This window comes from Lepidochelys olivacea, assembly GCF_965140295.1.
Source record: "Lepidochelys olivacea isolate rLepOli2 genome assembly, chromosome: 2".
Lineage (NCBI taxonomy): Eukaryota > Metazoa > Chordata > Testudines > Cheloniidae > Lepidochelys > Lepidochelys olivacea.
Genome location: NC_140412.1, coordinates 176,341,334 through 176,358,894, shown reverse-complemented (window position 1 = coordinate 176,358,894; position 17,561 = coordinate 176,341,334). Strand labels below are relative to the sequence as shown.

The following is a 17,561-nucleotide window of genomic DNA, read 5'->3' as shown; positions in this document are numbered from 1 at the left end:
AATTTCTTTCAGTTGTGGTAATCATAGGAGTGTCACTTGTAGGAGTGACTTGTATCATTAATAGATAAAACACTTTCCTACAGAAAGAAGTGTATTTATTTTAGAGTTGGATGCCCCTTTAATATTTGTTCTCCCACATAGGTTAGTTTAGTGCATATGTAAAATAAATTATTGCATATGTACATAGATCATTTTTCAGATTGTACATGTCAACTTAATTTCCTGGTTTTTACCTGTTTAGATTCTAAGAATTTGTCTACACTGGCAAGTGAAAGACAAAACTTTTGTCATTCAGAGATGTTAAACACACACACCCCCAAAAGACAGAAGTTTTGTTCACGACAAGTGCCGGTATGAACAGCGCTTTGTCGGCAGGAGCGCTCTCCTGCCAACAACACTAATGCTGCTCGTTGGGGGTGGAAGTTTTTGGTGGCAGGAGAGCTCTTTCCTGCCGACAAACAGCGGCTACACTACTGCACCTCTTAGCAGCACAGCCGTGTCACTAAAAGCTGCATAATGTAGACCTAGTCTCAGCATCAGATTCCTTCCAAAAATAAAAAAGCAGTGTTGTGAACAACATGGAAAAATAAGCAAAACAATGTTCCTGCAATATGTATACAATAATCCATGTACTGAAGCTTTTTTTGTTTTGAAGTACATTTACTACTGATTGCATTTATTTCTATGCATATTTAATTGCATAATCAGTTTCACATTTTTGCACACATTTTCTCCATTTTTGCCTGCAAAGATGTCTAATTACTGATTACATAGGAATGTAATTTAGTTCTATTACGTTGTGATTCAGTTGGTTTCCATGTTTGCTTAGCTCTGGAATGTAAGCCTGTAATTAGGTATTCTGCAGGTGGAGTCAATCAAGAATATTTATTTCGTGCTACCAAGTGCCTGAAAATGAATACCAAAAACAATATAAAATCAATTATTTTCTATCTCTAATCTCTTGCTGTTATTACTAGAGCACTTCAGAAAGTAGATACATTCTCAAAGATACATACAATAACACTGTGTCAGACTTAGAGCAAATCACTATCTAAACATCGTCTGTTGTATTATGGGGATTACTTAATATGCTCTGCATCCCGTGACTGTTTACTGCTTTTAATTGTTGGGCTCTTTGATTTTACACTTAGCTTTCCAATGACAATTACAGCTGCATGAAATGTCAGCAGGTGTGTGTTTAGCGAAGTGATCTAGCTTCAGATTTCTGCTTCATTTGAATTGAAAAGAGCCTGCGGGGGTAAAGAGACGCTGTGCAACAGCTAGCATAATTTCAGATTTTTTGAATGGCTGGCACAGTGCACAAACATAGACCTGGATTTGGGTCAAAGACACTGATTTAGCCATAAATGATTACATGAAGGTCTCGGATGCATTTTCAGTTCAATTCAAGAGCATAAGGAGAGAGCTTCCCTTCTTCTAGATAAAGTGAAAGTTATCAGGCGGTTTTTATTTAGAAAACCCCCCAACTTCCTACACTCTTTCACAGTAATGATCCAAGACATTGTGATGGTTCTATTGTAAGATTTAGTGTTCTGGACCATTAAAGTTGAATATTGTCTTTTTTTTTTTTCATAAGGAACTTGGTGGCTTGGTGTAGAGTGAATTTCTGTGCATTCATATCTTAAACCAGGGGAGTAGATTGCAATTTGAAATGTGTACACCCATTACTCCCCCATCCCCCGCAATATGTTCATAATCTCTGAAGGCAGACATACCATTAGACTCAATATGATTGCTAACCCAGCGGGTGCAGTTTAAGACAGAGAGAGCTAGTGATGTGACCGTGAGAGGCCTAACGATTAAGAAAAAGTCCTTATTCCCGTCGTCATTAAAAATTTACATTCCTACCTCTTGGAAATTAAAAACTTGTCGTGGTATAGAGAATATAAGCCTGCCCAAACCCAAGCCTGAAATTAGCTAGCTTCTCTGCTTTGTTCTACTAAGTACAGGCCTGCAACCTGTGCAAAGAGACACCTATAAATATGTTTCATGAGCCAAATGCTGCATCCCCCTCCAAGGATGGTCAAGGTCCAAAACACAACAGAACTTGCTCTGTTCTATTGCATGGTGGTATTCCACACTTTTTACAGACAAGGAGAAGCTACTGTGGCTGTCTTCACGAGCATGGGAAGAGGTAGTTGGGACCAGCATAGACTGTGGTGTAACCATGGATTCATAGACCCACTAGTTTAGAGTAACAACCACTGAAGAAGATGTGCAAACCCCTCCCCCCAAAAAAAGTTTGTTTAAGCCCCCTCTGGAAGGCCAGTTAATTTGGGCTGTTCATGAAAAACGATCAGCTCTTGCCTACCATCATTTTTCGTGCTTGCATGCAGGACAAGAGCCAAATCTTTTGTCACTGGAGGGATTTTAGTCATGTCAGAAGCAGGGAGAAGACTGAAATGAACAATACTGTTTTTGCCACACCATAGGCTAATTCACTGAAAATTCCCCTCCTTCCTTTTATGTCCTTGTAATTACCTAGTAAAGAACCGGCTGACTTATCAAGTACAGTAGGTGGACAGAATGTATCTCCCTTGCTGTCACGTGTACTGTACCTCGTATTTTACCTTTGAAGTACTGCTTTTCCACAGAAGTTACGCATACATTCAGCTGTGAAGTAATTACGGTATATTCATTATGTATATTTCAGCAGCTGAGATCAGGGCCCCATTGTCCTAGTGAGTGACAGCCCCTGCCCCAACTAACTTGAAAACAAAATATACAAGACAAACTAGGGGTGAGAGGGGAAATGGAGGCATAGAGAACTGAAATGAGTTGCCTGTGGTTGCACAGAAGACCTGTGGCAGAGGTGGGAATAGTCACTGACTTATCTAGACCATTCAAAGGTGTCTGGTTTGGGGTGTCTCTATTCTTGAGTACCCAACTTGGACACCTAAGGCTTGATTTTTAAAGGGGCTGAGCAACCATTTCTCCGATTGGCTCAGTTGGAGTTGTGGATGTTCAGTTCCTCTCCACCACTGAAACGCAGCCAACAGTAGGGTTGAGAGCAGAAATCAACTGGTGCCCAGATGCAGCACAACTTTTTAGAGAGGGTACGCTTTGCCAATGGCACCAGGGTCTTAGGGCTACGAAGTGTGCTATAGGGGCAGACTGGGCCTTGATGTTAAAGACTCATCCCAAAAGATATAAAACAATTTTAGGCCCAGTCTTGAAGTCCATTCTCAGGCAAAATTCCCAGTGACATCAAGATTGGGCTCTTTGTTTCTATTTTGGGAAGCAGCCCCACAATGTACCTTTTCAGCAGAGTGCTCTAGCAGCATGGAGTCCTTGGGATAACCTCTCCTCCATGTTTGTACAGCTTTCCCTTCCACTTGACTTGGTTCCTTCCCTATGTCTTTGATACACTGGGACTGTACATTCTTATCAGTTCAAGCAATGCTTTGTTTCAAAGAACACTTTTTACTGTGAGCCCAAAACACAGAATAATATGCAGAGCCACCCGATAGTAGAATAAATTCAGAAAAATACTCACTCTTTTACATATTTCAGCTATTCACCAGTCTGTCTGTGGGGAAAAAAAATATTTTATTAACCCCTGACCCTTCATATCCTTAGGGTATGATTCTGGTTTGATGACAATTTTACATAGGACTTACTCCTAATTTACAGGAGTCGGATCAGAACCAGGCCACTATTCTCTGTAACTGTTGTCTTTGCTTATCGGTCACATTTGTTGTTTTGCAATCTGTAACATTCATCATTTTCTCATTTCATTAACTCACTTGGTTTTTTCCACTCAACATGGCTACCGCCTGGCAGGGTGAGTTCCAGACAGACTAGATCCTCTTGGGATTTATTTAAGTAAATGCATTTTCTGACTTCTTTTCATTACACAAACATACACGTTTTTGCTACCTGTCTCCATCTCTCAGCGGCAGACCAGAGCCTTCTGTCTGAGCTGCAGTAAGTGTGATCATTGAATAACCCAGTGTAAAGATGGAAAAGCCCTTGTAGTTTATCCAGTCCATCTCCCTGCCAATACTAGTGGCTTGTCCAGTCTACTTTTAAATTTCCTCAGTGATGGGACTTTCTCTACTTCCCTTGGGAGACTGTTCCACAGCCTCATCGATGCCACTTTCCAAAAATCTTTCCCTGATTTCTCCCTTTCGTAATTTCATTCCATTACTCCTAGTTAAATTCCCTTTCCTATCCTAAATAATTTCTCTCATTCCCTTGATGTTTTTCACCCATCTGTAGACTGTTATCATGATCCCTTGTATTAAAAAGAATCCCAGTGAGCTTTACAGACCTTACCCATGATAGGCACAGAAATCATTTACATCTAACGCTGGAGTGCAGCAATCTCTGGGGTGAATTTTGGGCCTTGTCTACTTTAGAAAGGGTTTGCCAGTGTCATGGAGACACAGCTTTTGCTGGTATAGCTTATACCAGTTTCCTGAATGGAATAAGCAAAATAAACAAAAGGACTTTTTCGCCATTGTAACTATGTCTATGCTAGGGTTTTTGCTGGCATAGCTATGTCAGCTAGGGGTGGGATTTTTTTCACACTCCTAACCAACATTGCTATGCCGGGCAAACTTTTTAAGTGTAGACTCCTACACGTAAGTGTAGACCAAGCGTCAGAAACTGTTTAGCAACACATTACCCAATAACTTAGAGAGAAGTGAAGGAGAATGCTATCCTCATTTGAAATCAGTGTTGAAAGAGGCTTGCAGTGAGAAATATTGGTGGGGGAGGAGCTCTTTTATAACCTTTAATCTAGTGACTAGAGTACTAACCCAGTATGTGAGACCCTTGGATCAAGTCTTCCTTTCTCTTGAAGGGGAGAAGGGATTTAAACGGCGATCAGCCACCTCTCAGCCCTAACTACCAGACTGTGGGATATTCTAATGTGAGTCTCCCTCAGTCTCTCCTATTGAAGTTATTCCACTTTAATTCAATAATTAAATATTCATTGGGCCAGTGAAAGCGTTAGAATGACGCTATAGCTGAGTTCCAAACACTAATAGCAAAGGATTAGCTAGACTTCTGGAGGACCTTAAGAGCAGATAAAACATTGATTTTTCAATATTTTGGCACTGCTGTCAAGTGGTGGGAAATGTTAACAATTGCACATACACTACCCTGTTGATTTAAGAACATTCTGTATATATTCTTTTTTTAATCAATATTAAATATATCCCTTTTTTTTTTCATGAGGAAAAAGTAAATGTTCTTGTGGTGCCAGGTGTTTTAGAGATTCTTTCCTGAAACAATATATTAGCTCATATTCAGAGAACCAAGCAGAAAGTACAATAATTGTCCTCAGAGGAGCTGCCTCAGAAAGCTTAATGGCTATTTTGAAATGGAGATTGACGTACAGGGCCTGAGTCACAGAAGGCCCTCAGCCTGGCCTCCTTTAGTGCACATGCAACTTCGCGCAATAAGCATATGTGCATTTTTAAAATATTATCACCTACACACACTGTGCATGCAGGGGACTGAGTGGATCTGGGCAGACCCGTGGAACATTCCATCTAAGGAGCTCAACTGCTTTATAAACATTCTAAATTAAGCCTCACTTCCTCCCTCTTTTTCTCCCTGGTTTACAGGTAGGGGAACTGAGGCACAGAGAAGTAAAAGAGACACTGCCAACTTGCAACCCTGTCAGTTTAAAAAGAAAAGAATTAAAAGTTGTTTTGGGCATTACAGCTAGCCTAGAGACCCCCATCAATTCTTGTGGTTTTAATAATCATAGTTTCCTGTTTTAAAAATGTGTGTCTGTCCCCGTTTGCTGTGTGGAAAAACCCATCCAAACGAAAAGGGAAAATGACTAGCTAATGACTATACCAGGGGAACAATGACACTGACTGTACACAAAGGGCTGTCTCATACTAAAAGTAAGCAAGCTGAAAGAATAAAGAAAAAATATTTTTCTCTATTCTTGATAGGTTCTTTACATTTTAGTGGCAGCACCTAAAGATGCAGATAGGCACCTAGTAGGATTTTCCAAAACAGCCTAGGTGCCTGACTCTTATTGGACTTGGCATCTTGGGATGTTTGAAAATCCCATCTAAACACCCAGTTCCAATAGGAGTTTGGCACCTAGGCTCTTTTAAAAATCCTACTAGGCACTATCAGCTGGTTAATGTTTCAGACACCCGGGCTTGCCCAAGAAACTTCTGCAGAGTCATTGGAAGACCGTTCTACCACCTTCTCTTGCATAACAGCTGCTCTTTGTGTATTTGAAATTCTCTAACATCAAATAGCATCCTCCTCTTCTCCTTAGCCGTAGCATGTCATCTGCTCAGAAATAATCCCTAAGGACAAGGGAGCCAATTTTCAAACAGCAGAGCCTGAAGCCTATGTGCATTCACCTGCATTTGTGAATGCAGATTTGTTAATTGAGCATGTAAATGGGTAATTGTGCATGCAGTTAACCAATTGATTTTTTACATGCAAACGTGAGTGCACAAGCACAAACCTAGCTTCTACTTTTTGAAAATTTGGCTCAAATTAAATTCATACATTGGGCATATTAAAGCAGTTCAATGCAGTTGCTGATTATTCTTCTCTTGTCTTATCTGGATATGGCAATCTGAATCATATTCCCATCCAAGGGCAAATTTTGTCAGCTAACCCCATAGGCTGTCCATGTATCACTATGACGCCACTAGCTGTCACCTTCAGCCCCCAACTAAAACCCCTCCAACGCATTATTAAGGATCTACAACCTATCCTAAAGGATGACCCAACACTCTCACAAATCTTGGGAGACAGGCCAGTCCTTGCCTACAGACAGCCCTGCAACCTGAAGCAAATACTCACCAACAACCACATACCACACAACAGAACCACTAACCCAGGAACTTATCCTTGCAACAAAGTCCGTTGCCAACTGTGTCCACATATCTATTCAGGGGACACCATCACAGGGCCTAGTAACATCAGCCACACTATCAGAGGCTCGTTCACCTGCACATCCACCAATGTGATCTATGCCATCATGTGCCAGCAATGCCCCTCTGCCATGTACATTGGTCAAACTGGACAGTCTCTACGTAAAAGAATAAATGGACACAAATCACATGTCAAGAATTATAACATTCATAAACCAGTCGGAGAACACTTCAATCTCTCTGGTCACGCAATCACAGACATGAAGGTCGCTATCTTAAAACAAAAAAACTTCAAATCCAGACTCCAGCGAGAAACTGCTGAATTGGAATTCATTTGCAAATTGGATACTATTAATTTAGGCTTAAATAGAGACTGGGAGTGGCTAAGTCATTATGCAAGGTAGCCTGTTTCCTCTTGTTTTTTCCTACCCCCCCTCCCCAGATGTTCTGGTTTAACTTGGATTTAAACTTGAAGAGTGGTCAGTTTGGATGAGCTATTACCAGCAGGAGAGTGAGTTTGTGTGTGTATGGGGGTGGGGGGGATGTGAGAAAACCTGGATTTGTGCAGGAAATAGCCCAACTTGATTGTCATGCACATTGTGTAAAGAGTTGTCACTTTGGATGGGCTATCACCAGCAGGAGAGTGAATTTGTGTGGGGGGGGTGGAGGGTGAGAAAACCTGGATTTGTGCTGGAAATGGCCCACCTGATGATCACTTTAGATAAGCTATTACCAGCAGGACAGTGGGGTGGGAGGAGGTATTGGTTCATATTCTCTGTGTATATATAAAGTCTGCTGCAGTTTCCACGATATGCATCTGATGAAGTGAGCTGTAGCTCACGAAAGCTTATGCTCTAATAAATTGGTTAGTCTCTAAGGTGCCACAAGTACTCCTTTTCTTTTTGCGAATACAGACTAACACGGCTGCTACTCTGAAACATGTATCACAGCTTCCAAGTTATCTCTGTCCATTTTTTTTTCATCTTAGCATCTGGCTACTTTTCTTGCTGCTGTTGGAAGTAGCACCTGTGAACCCATGTGCTGGCTTCAGCATTTGTGACCTTTTCCTTACCCTTTCAATGGATAGTGCTAAAATATTTTCAAAACTGTTTTTTCCATATAAAATGCTAGATTGACATGTGTTTATAGGAGAAAGTCTGCTAGTTAAATGCATGGTATGGGACTCTTGGCTTTTTGAAATCCACTATTGAAAAATCTTGGCTGGGAGTTCAAGTGTATCACTTTTTTTTTCATTTAATAAAACTGTATAAACTAAATGATGATTTTTCCTGAGTCTTTAATAGGTTTTTCTTCCAAGTTTCATCGGAGAAAAAGCTGCATGGAATGAACTCTGTGTGTTTTGGGATCCCCCTCCCCCTCCATTTTTCTCCTAACAGCTTTGCACTCTAAGAAGCCAAAATAATGTTGCGAGTTTTTTTTCATTTGCAGATATGGTAATAATACAAGGAGGCTTACTCTGCCAGTTGCAAAGGATCAGTAATCTCACTGCTGTGATCTCATACTTCTGGTCTGTTGGCAGTGAACAAAATCCAAACTGCTTGACATTCAGTGTCTGCATTGTTCATGTGCTGGAATGAAATGCAGCGATGCTGCTTTCCTCTACAGCAGTGGTTTTCAACCTTTTTTCATTTGCTGACCCCTAAAAAATTTCCAATGGAGGTGCTGACCCCTTTGGAAATCTTAGACCTAGTCTGCAGACCACAGGTTGAGAACCGCTGTTCTATGGTAATGATAACCTTTCGTGGACCCCTTAGGCATAGTCTGCAGACCCCAGGGGTCCAAAGACCACAGGTTGAAAACCACTGCTCTTCAACAAGCTCCACTGTATAAAATTAAGTGCTCCAACCAGTCATCTTAGGAGGCTTAAAAGGGGGCATAGAAGAAGGCTGTTTGAATAATGTACGGTAATGTTATGAATGGCAAAAAACCCCAAAACCCTATACAACAGGTCTGAACATATGAACCAGTAACTGAATACTGCAATCCTTAGCAAGTACTTACTCAAGTCAGTTGGACTGTTGCCTATGTCTGACTGTAGGAGTCGGATACGGATTACTATTCACAGAATGTGTGTGTGTGTGTGTGTGTGAATCTTTGTATTAAAGTGACAGTGATGCCATGGGTCTGATTTTTATACTGGTGTAAGTCAGGAGCAACTCCAGCGACATCCGTGGTGTAAGCCCAGGATCAGTTGAGAGGACAATCAGGCCCTCTGTTACTATCTATGGTGATACTGATGCTGGTCCTTTATAGCCCCAAATTAGCAGTGTTTCCACTCTCCAGAGCAGTGGTTCTCAACCTGCGGGTTGCTTGCGGTCCAATCAGCACACAGCTGCAGCCAATGTGTCATCCTCAGGGTCATACAGATAGTATATGTGTTGTGTGGATGCAGCCCACGTAACACACAGAGAGCTACAGATGCAGCCCCCAATGGTAAATAGGTTGAGAACCACTCACTGCTTTGAGAGAACCCCAGCTGTGCTTTGTAGCACCAGGGCAACAATGTAACATGTTTCCTTCCAGATTTGTGAGGTCAAAAATGATACCACTGGCCGTGAATCTAATTACATCTGAGTCATTGACTTCTCTGTCTCTGTGTTTAGATGCTGTACTGTCAGTTTGCAATAACTGGATTTGATAGAGATTTTACTGTTGAGTTTATATTCCCCCCTTGGCGCCAGATTTTGATATGATGCATTTCTACTTTAAGTGACAAAACCCTCCCTAAATGTCCTTTTCTCTTTATTCCTATGTAGATGTCGCTCCTATGAAGATTGCTGTGGGTCAAGATGCTGCGTAAGAGCCCTCTCTATCCAGCGACTCTGGTATTTTTGGTAGGTTAGGACTTTTTTTCTGAACATGGATCCCATACTTGCCTCATTTTAAGCAAGCCCTATAAACCACCACATTTCCTGCCTGGGTATTTTATATAGTTAACATTTAAAATATATATATATATATATATATATATATATATATGTATATATATATATATATATAGGCTGAGATTTTCAAAGCTGCATAGGAGATTTAGATGCACTGTTCACATTTAACTGAATGTGATGTCTGCATCTGAATCCCCAAGGCAGTTTTGCAAATCTCAGCCATTATGTTCAGGATAAACACTTTCTAAATAACAGAGCCAAAAGGGAATTTATGAATGTTGGGTTGGTGATGTGGGACCAAATTCTGCTCTCCTTTACACCAGTTTAGAATTTGGCCCATCACATCCAGTGGTTTATGCTGCCACGCAACTTTTGTACCTTCAGCCCTTCTCTCCATCAGCCAGAAGGGAGCCCTGCAGAGCAAACCTACTTAGCATTTGGGGCGGAGAGAGCAGCATTTGGGTTGTTCAACAGTGACCCCTCTGGTCAGTTTAAGGAATGGCATGGCTATGCTCCAAAGAAATCCCCTCTGGTACACCTTATTCTAAAGAAGGGGCACGTGGACCTAAGTCATTTATTTCCATCAATATTATTTGCAATTCTGATTCAAGGAAATCTTAGGTGAGGTAAAGAGGTGGCAGAAGGGGACATATGAGCCCATAACCCCAGAGTTACGGGAAGAAGACAGTAATCTCCCAGTTCTGCTGGCATAATCACTATTGTTCCTGAAAGCTAATAAGAGAAAATACACTGGAAAACCACTGTATGAATAAAAACACTCCTAAGACCAAAATCTCCTCAGTCACTTTAGAAATAGCAACTACGTGCTGCCATACAGAGGTGTCTCAGTGTGTGCGGTCCTGCTTTCAAGGAATAATATTTTCAGAAAATCCTGATAACAGCATATGGTAGCTGATAGTTAGAGGGTAACGATCTTGGTTTCTCTTATCTATGAATCTTTCAACAACCCCAGCTCCCTGGGACCCTGCACTTTAGATGGATGCCATCTCCAAGTTTGACTTTTCCTCCTCCTTTGGCTCAGGTTCCTTCTGATGATGGGCGTCCTGTTCTGCTGCGGAGCTGGTTTCTTCATCCGAAGGCGGATGTACCCTCCGCCACTCGGAGAAGAACCTACTTTTAATGTATCCTACACCAGACAACCAGCCAACACCGCAGCAGGTTAGAGACTACTTCTCTGCTAGCCTAATTTCTTCTGTGTGCACAGGAAACGTTTTAAAAAGGTGTGATTTTAGCTAGGAGTAGCTGTTGCACTAGTTTAATTCACCACAGGTGATGTGGGTTCCAATTCCGCTTCAAGTATGTTGCGCCGGTTTTGAATGTACACCAGTACTACCGAGATCCAGTAGGAGATAAGAATGGGTCAGACCAATGGTCCATCTAGCCTAGTATCCTGTATTCTGAATGCATCCGATGAAGTGAGCTGAATGCATCCGATGAAGTAGCTCACGAAAGCTCATGCTCAAATAAACTGGTTAGTCTCTAAGGTGCCACAAGTCCTCCTGTTCTTTTTGTATTCTGACCGTGGCCAGGTGCTTCAGAAGAATGAACAGAAAGGCAATCACAGTGCTCACAATTCTCTTTCAAAAGAATTTTTGCATTTCTTTTACTAATCCCTTCTAGACAATTCTTCCCCCACTGGTTTTGTAACTTATCTCCATGAATGCAAACAAGATAGGAAAACAATTAATCCCATTGCAACATACGCAGAGCAGTAGTCAATGCCACATTAGCAATGATGTCCCTCTTTTATATGAATAATAAGGAACGGTTTTCCATAGTTGTTACAATATACTAGAAAATACCTTTGCCAGAATGAAACAACCAAATATTTTCCTTCTGCAGTATAACCTAACTGTGGTTTTTCCATTTTTGCTGTGCCCTCCATGTTACGGAATACTGCTTTAGAAGTGGAAAACGCTACTTCTTCCTTATCAGTCTCAGCATTTTTCAATTGTCAAACTATGATTTTGAGGAAGTCTGAAGGATCTGTACAGTAGTGGATCAACTAGCTCCTCCATTCCCCCCAGCCTACCCCTATCCTGTCCCCTAAACAGTCCCACCCAGAGAGCCCTTCAGAGGGCATGCATGCTCTGTGGGACTTCTTGAACCCGGTCCCCTCCAGTTACGAGACCCTCTCTAGCTGCAGATGATGGGTCTGCAGCTGTACCTAAATTCACACCCACACGTACCTGTCACACTCTGGCAGCCACAACGGAGACACTTTTATATACACCTTGCTCACTGCCCACACCACTCCATATCCATGAGCATCAACATACCTGGTGAAGAGATTTTGACTCCTCTCCCCCTCCCTAAGGGTATATCTACACTGCAGCTATGGGTGTGAATGGCTGCTCATGTAGTCATACCCATGCTAGCTGGACTCTAGCTAGCTCAAAATAGCAGTGAGGATATGGTGGTGTGGGCTTCACGTCAGCTGCACAAGCGAGTCTGTACCCACGAAGGTCAGACAGACTTGTGCACTCCATGCTAAAGCTCACACTGATACATCCTCACTGCTATTTTTAGCTAGCTAGAGTACAGCTAGCACAGGTACGTGAATGCGAGCTGCAAATCACACGCCCAGCTGCAGTGTAGACATACCCTAAGGCATCCCTCTGCTCCCAACCTGGAGTACATTGCCTCACAGATAGAGCTGGCTGCAGGATTATTATTCCATTTCTTGACAGCTTTCTAGGTTTCAAAATTTGTCGTTCTGCATTGGAATGGAACCAAAATGTTTCCAACATTTTCACAAAACAGATATTGTGTCAAAACATCTGTCTTCCAATTGGAAAGGTCAGGGTTTCATTTGGGGTCTCTCTTTCTCTGAAAGTGACTGGTGAGTCCACTCTGAACCTCAGAAACTTTCCTGATGAAAACTTTGTCAAAATTTATACATCTTCGCAAAACATTTCAGCTTCAACAAAGCAGCATATTTCAATGAAAAAAGGTTAATTGAAAATGTTCCAACCAGTCACATAATCACAAACAGCAGGTCACACAGAGAGTTTAAGTTCAGACTTTCCAACCTCTACCATATCCTACTCTACACAGATACACTGCATAAGTTCTGGAAATACCCCTGCTCAGTGTTATCCACATCCTTATGCATATGCATACATACTCTCTTTCAGTCAGAGAGCTAACTGTGTCATAAAAAAGGATTCCCCCTCACTCATACTCCCAGACACTCCCTTTTATTTTTATTTTTCTCTTTAAGGTATTTCTTTCTTTCATTTGTTAAATGTGTTAAATGCATAGGACATTCCATTCAGTGTGAAAAAACACACACTCATATTTTGTTTACCAATCACACTTTTTCCTAATGAGATAGTTTAGGTAGTTCTTTCCTGAGATGATAGGAAAAAATTTTAAAAAAATATTATAAGTCTTGGAAATAACCCAGAGGTTGGATCACATGGCTGGATTGGCAAGTATGTTTAATGATTCTTAATGATCCACACATGGCAGAAGTCATGTGGAAATAGAAAATAGCTATCTAGTTAAGTCTTTTAATGTCCTACTTATGCCACATGATTTTAATTTTTTTAAAAATCTTAAGGTCTGATCAAAAGCCCGTCGAAATCAATGGGAGTCTTTCCCATTGGCTTTGGTGCGCTTTAGATTAGGTACTTACAAATTAAGTGCTTTCTCAGTCTCTCTCATATGAGTCTCAGTCCCAGCTACTTTGAATTCTTCTGCGTTTCTGACCATGCTTGTCCTTTAAAATAAAGCACAGCTCGGGCCTGAGAGGTGCTGAGCACCTACGACTCGCATCAAGTCCAATGGATTTGTGGCTGCTTAGCACTCCATTTTTGAAGGTCTAATGGGCTTGAATAGTTCTGATATACTAAACAATAAAAGTAAACACCTGGGATTTGATCCTGCAAGAAGGTCAGGATCCAGCCCTTATTTTGCTATTGGGTTTATTGAAAGTATCACTGATCTGAATACCAGTGTGGAAATAAATTGGTTACTATGATGTAGTTATGCAAGACATTTTAACAATAATAATTGCAAAATGCAAGGAGTTCCCCCACTCCTTGCCCGAGTTTCCTTTGTGGAAGGAAAAGTGAGCAAAAATGCTGAAATGTGCAAGCACCAGCTTTGTGGCAAAATACTTAAGAAAAATAACACTGCTGTAATCGTAGACATAGGCCCAAACACCCCTGCACTTTAGGGAAGTTTGGGTTTGGATCCAGTTCCCAATCCAATCTCTAGGGCTCGACTCCATTTCTATAATGGGACCAGTGGTTACATTGGATAGAAACTGGGCAGGAGCTTTCATTGCCCAGCAAAGGAAGAGAGGAAGCTGTCTGGGAAGTGCTACTCACCCAAGGCAGGATGGAGAAGAAGCACTCCTATCTGTTTGCAGGGAAGGAGTTGTGCTCCCAACTTGCTTCCCCTAACCTTAACCCCTGAATGGGCCAAATGCAAGATCCAGACACTGCAAGCTCCATGGATGTTTGGATCAGCAGCTTATGGCTTAGGCCCATCTCGCTTTGATACTTAGGGAATAAAAACTCACTCTGAAAAAGCATTAAGTAGTGTGTAACGCTTCAAGGTATCTCTGGGTTCCATCCTGTTGTCATACTGAATCCCCAGGCCACTGAGGCATGGAAATTGGTGATCAAATGGAAAATCCATGGGGGCTGCTTTCCTTACAAAGTAGGAAGCAAGGCACCGAGGAGAAACTGCTGCTCCTTGACCACTTCGTTCTGTTAACTCAGCTTTGCCATGAAAAAAGAGAGAGAGGAGGAAAGAACTTGATGTATTCCCACAGACAAACCCTGCAAAATTCCTAGAGGGCATAACTTTTTAATTGCTGAGACTATATTCAGTAGATTTTTATTGATCAGAAATTTTGGAGTCATCATGGATAGTTCCCTGAAAAGATCTGCTCAATGTGCAGCGTCAGTCAAAAATGAAAATGGAATGCTTGGAACCATTAGGAAAGGGGTAGATAATAAAACAGAAAATATCATAATGCCACTGTATAAATCCATGGTAGGGCCACATCTTGAATACTGCATGCAGTTCTGGTCACCCCATCTCAAAAACAAAAAACATTTAGAATTGGAAAAGGTGTAAAGAATGGCAACAAAAATGACTAGGGGTATGGAACAGCTTCCATATAAGGAGAGATTAAAAAGACGGGGACTGTTCAACTTAGAAAAGAGACAGTTAAAGAGATTTATGATGGAGGTCTATAAAATCATGAATGGGATGGAGAAAGTGAATAGGGAAGTGTTGTTTACTCCTTCACATAACACAAGAAGCAAGGGCCACCCAATGAAATTAATAGGCAGCTAGTTTAAAATAAACACAAGGAAGTACTTCTTCACACAATGGACAGTCAACCTATGGAACTCATTACAGGGAATTTTGTGAAGGCTAAAAGTATAACTGGATTTAAAAAAGAATTAGATAAGTTCGTGGAGGATAGAACCATCAATGGCTATTAGCCAACATGGTCAGGGACGTAATTGCATGTTCCATGTGTCCCTAAAACTCCAACTGCCAGAAGCTGGGACTGGACGACAGGGGATGGATCACTTGAAATTGCCCTGTTTTGTTCCTTCTCTCTGAAACTTCTGGCATTGGCCACTATCAGAGATAGGAAACTAGTCTGACCCAGTATGGCCATTCTTATCCTATTATGATCATTATGATATCTAGAGTTTGAAGCCTATCTCCAGTCATTCTTAATGGGAGTATAATGTCTCTGATTCTCTGGGTACCACATAGTTTTTCATTTGATCATAAATTTCCATGTTGTTCTGGGCCCAGATTTCATTATTGGCATGTGATGAATGAAGTGCCTTGTGAATTCAACATTTCTTAATCTTACTCTGTGCTAAGAAATCCTGTCCCGTAATATTAATGAGACTTGTATTGACTTCAGCTGGAGCTGGATTGGGCTTCACACTTGTCTGTCTTAAAGGGGGCTTGTGAGCTTGAGATGCAGTCCAAGAGGCAGCACCATTCAGTACATTGTAAAATACCAGGTGCATTTTTCTGTATCTTGGAAGATTTTAGACAAAGATCTTGGTTTAAAAATAAAGTAATAAGAAAAGCAAACCCCCAAAGCTATTTATTTGTAATTGTAGCATATCTGACGGGGGCAAACAAAATCAATGTCGGCAAATTAGTACCAAAACCTCTCCCAAAAGCAATTTGCAAAACACAAAATGGAAGTTGGATCAGGCCCTGAGAGGAGATAGTTAACCAGCAGCAGGTCTGGGCTGTTCAGCTTTTCTGGGTGTACTGGCTTAGATCTCTTGGGGCCAGTCTGCCCAAGGAAGAATCACAGATGCACCTGAAACAGTGTGTGTATTCTCTCATAGAACCCCACCCTGGCATGCACAAATGCCAACTGACGTGCTCATACAGCATTTGGCAGGCTCAGCTGATAGGTAGGTACATCCAGTGGTCCCTTCTTTGAAAATGTGGCCCTTGCTGTTCTTGTCATGCTGCATGGATCCAGACAGAAGGAAGTTTGATGATTATAGCTCTAAACTGCCTGTGATCCGTTGCAGTGTGAATTCTTGCACCACTGTAAGGAGGCTCCATCTTAAAGAGGTATTTTTACTCAGATTTGGCTATAATATCATCTTTGGTTAAACTTGCTAATTTTCAGGTAGCTATCACCAGGAATATAATTTATTCCCTTAGGAATGAATGTTTGCTAGTGGGCATTGTGCCAGGGGAGGGGAGGAAGGGCTTGTGGCAGTGAAGTAAATGGAAAGATGGATGAAGCCTTAGAACGTTTGCCTAGAATCAGTACTATCTAATCCCATCTTTCTATTTGCCACGCAGAAAACTACCGACCCCCAGCTCTCCATCTTGTCTAGTGATGGTGGTGGTGTTATTTGTTACCATAGTGCTGAGGAGCTTCAGTACCCCATAGTGCTAGGCACTCTACAAACATAACAAAAAGACAGCCCCTGCCTTAACATGCTTACGATCTAAGTATGCGACAAGAGACAACAGATGGATATAGACAGATCAGTGGGGGAGTACAAAGAACAAGGAGACAAAGGTACATGGATACATGTCTGTCTGGCAGACTGCCTGGGAGCCCCAGGCCCTGGAAGCCCTGGGTTCCCCCAGTTCTGAGGCATGCGGACTACTGCAGAGCCAGGTGGACACGCTGGCAGGTATCCAAAAAGGTTTCCAATAGGACTTGCGTGAAATCGAACCAGCTCTGCAAAGCAATTTGATTTTACTGAATCTTCAAATTTCAATGGAAAAAAATGTCATTGGAATTTTTACTACCAGTTCTAATTACTGCAATTGAGAGGCGTTGTGGGTGGGGCGCTGGATTGGGACGTGGACATCCTAGGTTCTGTTCCTGGCTCTGCCACTGGCTTTCTGTTTGCGCTCAGACAGATCACTTCACGTCTCTGTGCCTCTGCCTTCCACCTCCAAGCCATCGTCTGTTTAGATTTAAACACTTTGAGGCACAGACTGTGCAGGGGTGCTGGAACAATCTATATAGTGGGGGTGCTGAGAACCATTGAACCAAACTGTAAACCCGGCATATAATGGAAACCACTTCAAGCCAGTGGGTGCTGCAGCACCCGTGCACCCTTAGTTCCAGCACCTATTGGACTGTGTATTACGAAGTCTTTGTATAGCACCTGACACAGTGGGCTCCTGATCTCAGCTGGGGCCTCTAGACACTACTGTAATATAATACTAATCATCATACTTTCCAGGCAGTAGCTTGGTGTTTGACTAATGC

General features: G+C 41.8%; 1 protein-coding gene across 1 annotated transcript in view; it reads left to right on the top strand.

The window, feature by feature from the left end:
* Window positions 1-17,561, top strand: part of VOPP1 (VOPP1 WW domain binding protein) — an 86,983-nt gene that overhangs the window by 63,751 nt on the left and 5,671 nt on the right. The window contains exons 3-4 of the mRNA XM_084620304.1: window positions 9,662-9,739; window positions 10,833-10,969. Of these exons, the coding sequence (XP_084476430.1) occupies window positions 9,662-9,739; window positions 10,833-10,969 (215 nt within the window). The remainder of the gene's footprint in view (window positions 1-9,661; window positions 9,740-10,832; window positions 10,970-17,561) is intronic.